We start from the raw sequence: 13670 nt of genomic DNA, 5'->3' as shown, positions 1-13670 counted from the left end.
TTCTCCTTTGTTCTGTTACTTGAGATATTCAACGAGAGTGCAAGGGGATCCGCAGTCAGGATGGAAAGAATGAGAAAATGATACTGTTGACAGTTCCAATCAACACAATTAAAAAAAGCCACACTGCTCAAAATTCCCAAGAGGGCATTGGAATGCTTTGCTAATATATAGAACTGCTAGGGTTCAGTTAATACCACTGTATCCTCATCAAGCTGCCTAAACCAATTTGGATTTCCAATATTAAGCTCTGTTTGGTAGTAAAAATACAAACTATAAGATTTTCAGCCTAAAAAGTACAGAAAATACAGAACAGACCATATCTGACAGTCATAGACTATTAAATGTACACATCTATTCTGACACAGTTTCACTAAACCAGTTTCACTAGAGACACAACTGCTCTTACCCATATGCACTCCACTTTGGCACACTCTGTTTTCTGGCATATGACCTGGCTGCGTTCACACATGCAGAACTCACAACCGGTGCCATTCCACATCTCGCCATGGTACCAGATGGTGCCCTCGTACAGGCAGTTTCCTTTGGATGATACACACTCTTCACAGCACTGGCCAGCTCTCTTCACTTTGTTCTGGCCCTAGAACATACAGAGGAAAAGGGGAACCAATCAATACTACCACATGACATTATCACATAAGTGTTTAGTTTTAGACCACAGGTTAAATAACCCAACATACACGATCACTGTTGCAAGTAGTAATGTACCTATGAGTGTAAACAACTAAGCAGGTGAACCTACCCTCTCACAGGTGCTTGCCGGACAGGTCTGGGTATGGCAACGGGCCTCTCCCCCATCACAGATACAGGTGGTACAAGCATTCTTCTTCCACTGTTCCCCATGCTTCAGGAGAACATAAGAAATGTGGTGAACGAGCAGAGGCAGATCAGTCAATCAAGGCTCGTCCTTTCCTGACACATCACTTGCCCCAAAGGGCAGAATAAAATAGTTTTAAATGTTTCTAGTGTTTTAGATATTCACCCGATAAACTATTCTATGCTGACAGGCAATCTGTATACAACAGCCAACGCCGCTCAATGCAATATCAATTATCAGACTGTTTTCCCCAAATCATTTTTGACCAATTTTGAAGAAACACGTTTCTGGAAGCATGTTTCATTGACCATGTTGGGTTTCATTTCCATCCCAGTTTATATTATAAATTAAATTGTGATTTCTGATAGCAAGAAATACATATATGCCCTCTTATTACACTGAACTTCATCACAATTCGACAGGCTCAGATAAAGGTATCAAAGGACTGAAATCCCACACTAGTGTGAATGCTACAGAAGATCCAATGGTTATCTCTCTGATTCTCTTTGTTCAGGGGATTGAGAGATTGCTGGTGTGAAAAAGTCTAGCTTTATCAGGTATCAGGTTGCATGCCAAGAAAGTTAGCGAGCCAAAGGATCCATTTTTAATTTTCACTTCTAACAACTCTTTATTTCAGTTTTCATCCACCTTCAAAGCCTGCTGGGATTTCTTATCAGAGCGAGCTGAGCGCCAGCAGTGGGAGAAAAGCAGCTGTGCTCCTGACTAGAAATGGTTGTTGTCCAGTTCACTCAAGGTTACCTTGTACTCTTTCTTAGATACCAGGCAGGAGTTTGTCACACACTGTGGGCAACACTTTCCAGGATAGATAATCAAATTCTCATCCTATAGGGAGACACAAAAGAACAAACTGGAAGAGTTAAAGTAGCAAAATAAACTGTAAATGATATTCAGAGGCAATGCAAATGTTTTGTACAAAGGAACACACTGGGAAAATGTACAGTACTCTGGGTAAAAAAGGGATTCCAAACTTCTGTTCTGTGGTTGATTTTTTTTTTAGCATGTGAACATACTAAGTGCTTGTTTCACAGGCTGGCAGTTGATCTAAAATGACATCCATAAACACTGTGCATGATGCTCAAATACTGTAACACCCTCCTTCTATAAACTACCTTTTGTGCAGTGTTTGAAGTACTGATTGTGACACAGATTTACCCAGGTCAGTACCAGTGTGCTTAATGTTTCTGCAATACTCTGTAATATGTGCCCCTAATCCCCTGCATTGCCATGGCTGGTAAAGCTGTGGCCGGCTCATTTTTCTGCTGGGGTTTCTTCTGTGTAGTATTTAATGATTTACAAATTTTCATTTTCAAACATTTTACGGGCCCCTCTAATGTTTCTGCATTTCCAAGGGATAATGTGTAACTGTTCACAATGGTTTCTTTCACACCTGTTTGATATCACATTTTGTTCAGTTGTCATGTTTTATAGCTACTACAGTATTATAGTAATCAGAAATAGCAAAGAAAAACAACATACATAAAACGATACCAGGCAGAATATTAAATATTATGAGCATGGAACTGTACAGTATAAACAGTACATTTAATAGCAGTATACAAAGCCACTAATGAAATAAAGTATAGGGTACAGACCTTCTTGCACACTACAGGGTGGCACTCAGCAGCATAACATTCAGTGGCTCCATTATTACAGATACACTTTGAACATGGTGTGGGTTTCCACTCCTCCCCATCCTGATACTCCTGTCCTTCGAATGAGCATGTCTCTGTGGGGAAGTATAGGGCCATTAACAGCATCAATACTCTAAGGCATCCACTGATCTACAAATAAACTAATCTTATGAAAATTAGAACCTTAACCGTGCTCTCACAGACAGAAAACTGGCCGTGAGTTGTCTTTTCATCCATTACAATTGCGTGAAGCAGCCTCATTTGAATACAGATGGCATTGTGTAAAACAATAATTTACCTCCACTAGCCAACCTGAGCTTTCACATGCAATTGAACTAAAAGCTGCTGATTAGAAACACTTCTTGGGACATTTCACCAAAGATAAATCACTTTCTAGTCTCTATCTCCCTCATCAACTCACTCCTAATACATTTGTAAGAGGTTTCAAGATTCAAGACTGTACAACGATACAGACTACTAAGAAACTATGCTGGTACAGTCATTTTTAACTCTGTTAAAAAAAAAAAAAAAGTGTTATTGTCCACTGTTGTTGAAGTAAATGGGTAAAAAAAAAAAAAAATCATTATTTTATTTTGACAACAACACCCTTTCAAAAAGAAGACAGGAAGAAAACTGGTAAATGACAGTATTCACAAATTAGAAAAAATAACACAATGTCCTTATAGAAAAATAAGCAAGGCTGTTCTAACATGTAAAGCTGTCTACTTGCTGTTTCTGCTACCTTCCAGCACACACAAGTGCAAAACACATTTTGTTGTCTTGGTTTAACTCAGGATTTGTACAGTGATGAAGGCATTAGCTGAAGGCCGAAGGCACTGTGTACTTAATTTTAATTTTTTTTTACCTCAGAATTTAAAATTGAGTTGTTAGCTTCTGGATGAATAGTGTGATTCCTTGCAGTGAGCTATACAAGGGACTCAGTAATGTATATTGCTTGTGGTTAAGTTATGTGTTTGAGAGTGTATGTGTGTTTTTGGTGTTGATTCAATTATGCAACAGACTATCTTGAAAGCTCGACAGTTCCCAGAAAATCAAAACCTGCTCTTATGCTGGTCTTCTTCATTTTAAATTACCAGCTGTGTAAATTATTACCATATATCAGCAATAAGCATACTCCACCACAAGAGTTACAGTAACAGGGATTGACCCAGATGGTTTCTCAGGACTGTTCATCTTCTACTCCCTTACAGGGCTTAATAGAGCTGGTCTAAAAAAGGAGACTGTTAAACAAAAAGGTCATGGCACTATGAAGAAAGTTAATAAAATTAAAAAAAAAAAAACTTTAGAATTAATTAGAAAGCAACAGGAACACACTAATTTCAAATATTTCATTTTCTTATGCTATGAAAAAATTAAAATAATAAACCAACCAGTGTTGTACAGCATGTCTGAAAACACAGTTTAAAGTTAATAATGCAAATTCAGGTTATTTAAGTTGTTCCCTTGGATCCTCCTGATTTTTTTAGAGTTACAGTAAGACTTACCTCCAGTCCTCACACATACAGGACAGCACTCTCCAAATGGCGTATACTGCATTTCTTCTCTCCCACAAGAAAGGGGAGGGCAGCGCCTGAGACCACATTCAACTTTCCCATTAGTGCAGGAGCACACAGTGCACTGAGAGCTCATCCACTCACTCTCATCCTGTGACAAGGCAAACAACAACAACATTTAGAACCATTAACCTCTGTATGCCTTCAAGGGTCTGCCCCTTGTGATGAAAAGTCAGCAAGGAATATAACAGCATTAAGCAGGGAGTGTTTTAAAAAGTGTGAGTTTGTTGTTTAAGTTTTCTATTACCTTCTTTCATTTCCTACGTATTATCAACATCTTTCATTATAAGCGTCATAAAAAAATTGTTACCTGCAGCCCGATTTAGTCCATGTTTACTCCTACAGTACATTTTCATACAGTATTAGGGGAACTATGCTAATATATGAGATTTACTGTCAAAAAGTTTTGAGTTTTACACTTTTTTTATTGTAAAAATGAGGAATAATATACAGGTAGAACACTATACTACGTATGCAGAAGCATTTGCTTCAGACATTTAAAAATATGAACCAGGTTTTAATGTGTATTTTGTTTCATGTATGGGTAAATTCTCTTTAAAGTTTACATTGACTCCCTGAAGTGAATGTGGTGCGTAACAGCAAGCGTGTTCTTCCAATGTGAGCTGAATGAGTCCTCAGGAAAGCCAACAGAAATATTAAACAGCCTGTACGGCACACTGGCACATAACACCACAAACGTGCTTTGCATGAGGAAAAAACTAAACAGGCAACCATTATAAGTGTATGCTTTGATAACTTTTGTGGTCTATTAATTCTACTGAAAACATAATGATCAAACAGTGCAGCACTTACCCCATAGATCTGTTCCTCATGCTGACAAAAGCCTTGGGTTCGAGGGGCACACTCAGGACAACATTTATTTGGTGGTATTCTGAAGAGTTCCCCCTAGCATAACAAAATTGTATCATTTTAAGAACTAAAACTTTGATTAGAGGAATGTATAAGACCCTACAGTAATTTACATTTTTACAAAGAGAATAAAACACAATAGTTTAAATATGTGCACACTATAGAAAGATGCTGTGGGGTGTTTTAACCACATACACATAACCATGTAAATATTAAATCCAATTTTCTATTATCTTCTGAAAGAAATTACCTTTTGGACATCACACTGGGGATTGTAGCAGTGAGTTGTCTTGCAGATCACAATATCACTAAAACAGCTGCACTCTTGGCAAGAATCAGGATTCCATACTGTATTATTCTACAAATAAATGAATTGTGGATTACTATCATTACAGAAACCATCACAAACTGCCAAATATACTCCTTGTAAATGACATACATCTCAGCAAACTTAACCATGGCATAGTTACGATATTTACAAACACATTGTTCTCACCAAGAGTCTAACAGCCATTCTATGGGTGATTAATGAGTCGTGTGGTAAAACTCATCTGTGATTTTAGATTTCATCACTCTTACCTATTGGCACAAACTACTGATCACACCAAGCAAACTGTACTGTGAATAGATCAAGAAATATTATCACACTGATAAATCCAATTTAGTATCAGGACATATCATGTGTCTCACCCAGACTGTCCCAGACTTTATCAGGTCTAAAAGCTGAACAAGTTACGACAGTCATCAATCTAAATCAGACTCAGCAACTGAAGTGCCAAATAGCACAAATATCTTTATGAACCATCATGAAACTGTAATGCAATGGACAGCTTGGGAGATACCATCTGAATCCAAAGAGTATCTTTAGCTAACCAGCATTACATGTCAACTGCAAATGGTTTGCCAAGTGCTAAGCAATGCGAGTTAGATTTATTTGGTACTACAGGATCAAAATGATATGTGGCAGCTGCTATCAAGATAAAAATACTACCAAACTACGGACGTTACCCTGGTAATGGGGTCTTTCCAGCACTATCTGAGTTCATTTTCTAAGTAATTTACATCTACTGTGTAAAATATCAAGTGTCCTTGTTCTGGCTCTTAGTATGGCTTTACAAAAGCCAACTATCTAAATGTAAATGATTATGCCTCAGTAGATTTTCTTCATTTGAAAGTTACCTTAAAGAGTAAGTAGCGATGTTCAGAAAAACCCTCACGTGTTGCTACAACTGTTTAAATAATGTACCTGCAATTTTTCTTTTCATGGTTAACATTCTGACAACTTTATATACTTATAACTTTAAAGTCTACATCAAAGCTCTTTTCAAAATGTTGGCTCTAGTGCACTGATAGTGTCAGGATTATCGCCCACATTGTCAAACAGGTAACACAGCAATAATGATCCATGATGTGGTACGGAACAGAAAAACCAGAGCACTTGTTCTGTTTTTATTTATTATTCTTGCAGTGATTTAGAGGACAAATCTCAAACCCAAGAGCACTAGAGTGGACATTTTGAAAAGAGCTGTGTGGGAGTTGCTAAGGCATATAAAATCTGTCACAGAAAGTAAGCAGCTCACATACAGGTCCTCTGTCATTGGTAATATGGTAGCATGCAGGTAAGCTGAAATTTCAAGATCGGAAAATTTCAAAACCAGATTCTAGGTCTTCTGAACTGGCAATGTGCAGAGCATGAAAAGTGCCAGGAAGTCACAGTTTACCATCAGTTCTTAATATATCACTCCCATGAAACGTACACTCCCCAGGAGTACATTTTTGGCATAATGACCATGGCACCCTCCGTAATTCTCAATGTGTCTTTTCAGATGATATACTAATGAGGACTGATATAGAGCAGCATGTTTCACATACTTTTTGAAAGTGTGGAAGAGGACTAGTATGAGAATTGCTCCCTTGTGCCTTCACTTTTACAGTCAGATTTATGCAAGCCTAGTCTTTGTGTGCAACACAATTAAAAACTGCAGCACAGCAGAAACAATTTGTGTCCAATTATATTTCCTGTCGGATACAAGTACGGTATGCAGAATGTATTATTGCATGCACTACCCAATTGTACAGTAATGTGTAGTTTGACACGTGTTTTACTGACTCTCTATCTTGGTTACTTGGGATAGGATCATAAAGGTGAACAAGTTTCAGAATTTCCTCCAGCCTGACATTTCTTTTTAGTTTTTAGTTTTTAGCTGGTTTTGCGTTCTCACTGCAAAAAAAAAGAAATAAAAATAAAATAATAATTGTTGGCCTGAGCATCAAGCATCTAGCAAATGTTTAAATTATTACAGGGAAAATAATTCCTGTGTTGTAATAAAGCATTTTCTCTGGCATCTTGCTGGCAGGAACCTGTAGGTGAACGATACAGTCATCCTCAAGTTACAATATCTACACTGGATGCATGCTGGCACACAATGCAAACTAAATCAGCTTGAGTGATTACATATGCTTGATCCGCATGATTTAAGAGTACGGTTATATTTAAAACTCTGCCTGCTGTTTTAAAGTGTCCTGACTGTGAGAAATGTATGGCCGAGTGCATCTGTCTGGTCCCACCATGCCGAGAAGGCTGTAATATGTTGAAGGTACCAGTAACCTGACAACCTGTCTGCATAACTCCAACTATGCCATTTCAATTCATGTATGGCCCTCATGACAGTAAATTTGGCAGGAAAGTTCTAACTGACTTTGGGCAGCTATTGTAAGCTGCTGCTAATGCCCATTCAAAAACAATACTATTTATTGAAAGATCTTTTACATGGAAGGCATTTAGTGGTTCACCTAATCCATATGACAGAACCACACTATTGCACAAACACAAGGAAACCAGGATTTCCTTAGGCCTTATATCATAGCAGATGAGGAGCACATGGTACTTTCAGACATCATACCTAGAAAGTGAATAGCAAGAAGGGTTACTTAAAAGACTGAAGAAAGCTTAGAGCTGAGCTATCATACAGGATGCATGCAAATTAGTTCTTTTGAGCAAAACACCTAAAAACAATGGCAATAATGATCAGTCAAAACACTGCATAGGTACTGTAGGGACCAAAACCTCAGCACACTGGCTCAATGAAACTGTCCATAACTTGCATCATTTCATAGCACCTGGAGACAGTAATGATATTTAACACTGACAAAGGAGCAGGAATTTACTGAACATCCCAAAATGGAATTACCGGTATTCAGGGTCAATAACTGCAAGGCATTTCAGGTAAGCCTTTCATATGACTCCAGTAAGTCACTGGCAAAAATAATAATTCCAAACCCTGCCAATAGCTCTGTGTGACTTAATGGCCTAAATGTACAGGGTAGTAAATAATTTGATTTGAGGGTCTGCTTAATTCATCCCTTTGCAATGCCCTGCCGGTTCTAAAAACGCAGCTAACACCAGTTTACTACAGTAGCTGTTTAACAGTACAGCTAAAGGAGGGAAATTAGCCAAGCTATGTCTCATTCCTACCAATGTGCTTAGCAGACCCATACCATTTCATGTTGTTGCTCTTACCAAAGGACTCTAATATCACATTTCTACACTGTACTTTTTTTCTTCGTTTTTCTTTAACAAAGTGTGTGGATACATGGATATGAAGATTAATCTGCCAGAAATAACCAGCTACCATACAACTCCCGTAGATCTTTGACAAAACAAACAACAGCACAAATCAGCTGCTGATGAGAATAATATTGAGTTGAGTGAAAGCATTATTTAATCCTGTCATTAAAAATGGTACTGTATGCAGTACATGTTTCATCTATATAAAATGTATGACTTAAAAAGGCAGCTCATTCCACTTACAGCAGATCAGCTCAATCAGAACGCAGAAGTATTTCAATGGCAGTTGTTAAAAATAGAGACCTGTTTCACATGTTTGATAACTCTGAAATTATATACTCAGTATGCCTTTAGACTTAACATATCAAAGGCTCCATAAATAGGGATAAATGACAGACGATTAACATACTGCAGCTGTGATGAGTGACAGCCTCTGTGTGTACAGTAACCAACAGCTTTTGTTTTCTTCTTTATTGAAGTTCACTTAGTATTATTTAACTTTATTTCCTTTATTATGCAGTGTTGAATACAGTATTGTGAAATACATTGTCCACCTAGACTCTCACATGAGATTTTGAAATAAGCTGCTCTTATATCAACATATGAAAAAGTGCCTCTTACAAAATGTTTGTTTACTCTACTGGGCACAACCTATTAAAAAGCTCAGTGAGAAAGCAGCTTTACTGATCTTGAGTAGTGGTTCTGACTCAGGAAATGGAAAGACAACAGAGTTTTTTTTTATAAATACAATATGCAGGAGTTAGGAAAACACCAATACATCCAACAACACTGTTTTCATATTCAGTGAAAGTCATTAACTGCCGCTCATGCATTCTTTATGAATGCATTACCTAGAACAGATCCATCCCAAACTTAACCGAAGACTGTACATTCATTATCCAGAGAGTTTAACCATACAGCACTATTCCAAAGCCTATTCTTTTTTAGATTAAATCACATAATTTGCTAATTAATTTCATGGGTTGGTGTGGCAGGGCAGGGCCCTGTCTGTAAATATTGTGCTGTGGTGATTTGGTGGTGGTTGGCAGGGATGGGGTTAATTTCCTATCCCTGCCAAAATACATGTAAGAATGTGGCTGGCACTAATTGAATAATTGATAATTAGGCTCCAGCCACATGCTATAAAAAAAGGGGGAAATTACTTTGTTTGATGGAGGTGTTTTGGGGTGAGTGTTTCTGTGTTCAGTGAAGGCTCTGCCCAGCCTGAACAGTTTTTTTGTTTGACCTTTTATTTTGGTTCTGCGAGCCATGTTTTGTTTGACTTTTTGATTTACTTTTTGTGGATTAAAACAGCGCAGCAGCGTTTTCACTGCAGTTTATTGTCTCTGAGTCTCTGTCCTCCTGGCTATCCTGTCACACTTGACCATTTTGATGGTAAACTGTATAAGTATTACTGCATATGGTTTTAAATAGTGTTGTGTAAGTCAGAAGTGAAACAAGGCAGCTAGGCATATTACAAAGTAAATTACTGATGCACTCCCCTAGTGGTCAATTTTATCTGGCCTCATCACAGAAATTCCACCTTGGTGGTAAACGTTGTTGAACACGCCGCCATGTTATCTCTTCTGATAGACCTGTTTTCCCATCTAAAGTAAGCAGATTCCTTGGATAACTAAAATCAAACTAGTGCTTTAAGTGAGGCTGACAACGAGATCAAGCCCGTTGTCTGAAATTTCACACAATGTGAGATTTCCCATTGATGTTCTCAAATATCTGCTAAGATTACAATGTAAACACTAGAGCAGACAATGAGCTATATTGAATGTTAGCCTTTGGTGCACGTTTTTTTTTACCGCAGAGCTGCACTTCATTACAAAGGACAGGTTTAACATGTCCTTTTCCATCTGCTTTGTGCCATGTGAAGGGAGGCCAAACTATTCACTTGAAAAATAAGTGCTAAAAGCAACAGCCTGTCACTCATACAGCTGTACAGTAATCACAAATGTTAGTGTGAAATGCTAAAACCGAACTGTTTCTCTATCTAACTTAAAAGCTTCCCTTACAAAATATATATATGGAAGGAAGTTGCTCTCAAATAACACAACAGCTGTAAGCAAGTTAGCTATGTTTTATTACTACTATATTGCAGGAATTACAAACTTGACAATAACCAGTAAAACACTGCATTAAAAGGCAAATATTATCTGTAATCCTTGAACACAACTGAATGCTGGTTTTCATGCACTGTATGATGTTGTAATCAGATACTGTTGAATGTTAGTTTGTTAAATAATTATGTACAATAAGATTGAATGTAAGAATGCAAAAGCTTACAAGTATCAAACCATGTAATCATATGGAAGTCTGCTTCTTGCAGAAGGGTTTCCAGCTCCATTCATGCTGTTTGAGTGTGAGCCCCAGGGCTACTCAGGGATGCAATTACAGGTTTACAGGTTCACTGTCGGGGTTAAAGCAAATCAAGCTTCATTGCCATAAATCTGTCACTCCCGCCAGGCAACAGGAATCAGCAGAAACAGTGAGATGGGATATCTTTTCAGAGGAATGGTCCCCCTGTCTCAGCAACCAAGTGTCTCCATACAAACATGCTGAGAGGACTGAGAATGTATTTGTTTTGAAGATACATTGCAGGATTTAATAATTGGTTGAGAGGTGCACCAATCTCAGATCCATCTATCATGCATTTACTTTGTTGAGTCTTAACTGCAGAAATAAAAAAAACCTTTTGGATAATGTCTTTCTCAGAGTGAGCCAATTTTCTTCTTACCTGGGGACCTTTTTTTTTTGCCGTACTATCGTACCGAGGCCATCAGCCAACAATGAAAATATATTGCAAAACTAGCACATCAACTGATTCGTCACACAAATGGGGCCACGGTTAAACCTAACTCAAGCTACCGCTGTGGAAAAAAATATGAATGAGTTTTAGTTTGTTTTATCAAGCTGTCAGATTGTTATTGACTGATACTCCATAATTGTGTAAGCAAGGGAAACTGAGGGACCACAGTGTGTTGTACTGGGCAATTTACATGTTTTATTCCATTTAATTAATACTTAAGAACTTCACATTTCTGAAAAGTAATTACTCGGAAAATGCAAGTTTCAGCACACCCCTAGTAATGCGTTCAACTATTCTGCAACAGGAATTTTTAAAGCGGGAGTACCTGTCTTCTTGTTCCTTTGTGTAAATCATGTGTAGCCACACCAGCTTAACTTTTATACATTACTGGATGGTCACAAATTAAATGGAGATTACAACTGCACCTCAAGACAAGAACTAACTGGCACAGCTAATTTGGTTAAGAGACCCTACAATAAACTCACTCCCTGCTGCAGCAGTAGCTGTCTAGTAGCCTGGGGCCTTGATTCAATAAAAATGATGACACTGCCATAAGAATAGCTACTGAATCACAAACGTTTAAAAAGTATTATATTCCCAATCAATGCCAGACATTGTCGAATAGTTTTATGTGGTTTATTTAATTGATGCTTTTGATCTACAATCTCTCCTCCAAGGTATACATTTTAGATATTCTTTATGCTCAAAGCAGATGTCACAGCATAATTAATCCAGGACACTTCCAGATTTAGAAATCCCAGATATACTCCTTTTAGTACCTCCAGCTCAGGCAGGGTGGTTTATGTTTGTGTTCGTGTTTTTCAAGACATCAAAAAACAGCTGTTACTGGCGCCAATCACAGAATGCAAAGTCTGTTTTAACTGCATTGAAACTGAATATTGAAAGTAACTATTGAACTCATCGATAAGACTATGAATGCACATTGCATTCCTTACATTGATTAGCAAAGGTCTGACCTGTACCGAGTTTATTCAGTTAATGAATGAGGTTATCCCTATCATCTGACTGGCCCGATACGCAACAGCAAACGTGATACAAATAGCCAGATATTTATACCCAGTCACATGTACTGTAGTGTGTACAGCATTAGTTTAAAAAATATATATTTTCACCTTAAATCCTGTCTCAGGTATTTTACCTTGAAAGTGTCAATGAATGTGTTTACAATGACTTAAACTTTCTTCATCTAAATTCCAGTCTTCTTTTAGCATCATTTCAGGCATACATAACAAGCTGTCAGGTTTATATTTGACAGTGGCTAGGTAATTTGTTTCTACTGACTCCATGAGAGTCAGTTTACTAAGGGGAGCAATGCGCTTGCCTTTAACCTCTGCTCTGGTCACAAGTGAAATGAGTTTGGGTGGTCTGCTTTGCTCCCGAGAGGGGTATAAAATGATAAGCAAATAAGTATCTGTTACCGGGGTCTGTTCTCCTAAATGATTGGTGTAGCTAATTGACTCATGCCTAAGGATGAGATCTTCAGTAAAACATATTTTCAATGGTTTTGGAAGACCTTGGCCTAGACTAAATCTACCCCTGGGGTGTCAAACTCAATAACTGGATGGTCTTCTGGTTTCCACCCACCCAAGCGCAATTCTTAATTGGTCAAATTATTTGATTAATTGGACCCATTTAATACTCCTCTCCAGGCCTCAAAATGTTTTATAGGTACTGTACCTATAAACCATTTTGTAACTGTAAAAGGTCTTGAAAAATATTAAATATGTCCAGTTGAACAAATAATTAGATCAGTTATGTTAATTGAGAGCTCAAGTTGGAATGAAAACCAGAAGACCTTGCGGCCCTCGAAGACTCGAGTAAGACATCCCTGATTTTCTAACCTCTTGTTGCATGTAGTGTAGTTAGATTCCACAGGTTAAGGTGTCTTCTCATCCTGAGAAAGGCAGCGAGCATGGGACTGCAGGTGTGGTGTATGAATACAATGCAGGGTGCAGCCTTTGCCCAGTACAGCAATGCACTGTGGTCCCCATCCTCCTCCCATTCTGTGTTTGTGTTAATTACTTGGGTTTGTGGATTCAGCATTTCTGAGACAGTTGAATAAACATGTGCTCTCAAGTTCAGTAATGAGAGGTACAGTAAGTGTACACTGCTGTGGTTACACTATGTAACACAATTTTTGTTCCTGGGTAGTAAGTGTTATTTCCTAATTGCTTATGCCTCAAAAGTATAGAAAATGGCTATTATTCCCCACAAACTTTGCTTTTGTGACCAGGACAGTGATATTTCAAAATATCACTATTTCCAATGGGAAAACGGGCAAATGTGTGTCTCTTCGTTCACATAAAGTCAGAAAAAAACAACATATGAATCC

At 37.9% G+C, this 13670-nt stretch overlaps 1 protein-coding gene across 3 annotated transcripts in view; it reads right to left on the bottom strand.

Annotated features, from left to right (window-relative positions):
- Positions 1 to 13670, bottom strand: part of LOC121317383 (extracellular matrix organizing protein FRAS1-like) — a 92842-nt gene that overhangs the window by 59389 nt on the left and 19783 nt on the right. For all 3 annotated transcript variants that reach the window (XM_041253277.1, XM_041253260.1, XM_041253268.1), the window contains exons 3-9: positions 5182 to 5289; positions 4875 to 4967; positions 3993 to 4152; positions 2449 to 2582; positions 1595 to 1678; positions 761 to 862; positions 407 to 598 (exon numbers count right to left, since the gene is read on the bottom strand). In XM_041253277.1, coding sequence (XP_041109211.1) covers positions 407 to 598; positions 761 to 862; positions 1595 to 1678; positions 2449 to 2582; positions 3993 to 4152; positions 4875 to 4967; positions 5182 to 5289 — 873 coding nt within the window. The remainder of the gene's footprint in view (positions 1 to 406; positions 599 to 760; positions 863 to 1594; positions 1679 to 2448; positions 2583 to 3992; positions 4153 to 4874; positions 4968 to 5181; positions 5290 to 13670) is intronic.

This window comes from Polyodon spathula, chromosome 1 (assembly GCF_017654505.1).
Source record: "Polyodon spathula isolate WHYD16114869_AA chromosome 1, ASM1765450v1, whole genome shotgun sequence".
Lineage (NCBI taxonomy): Eukaryota > Metazoa > Chordata > Actinopteri > Acipenseriformes > Polyodontidae > Polyodon > Polyodon spathula.
The sequence above is the reverse complement of the archived record's forward strand: the minus strand, read 5'-3'. Positions and strand labels throughout refer to the sequence as shown.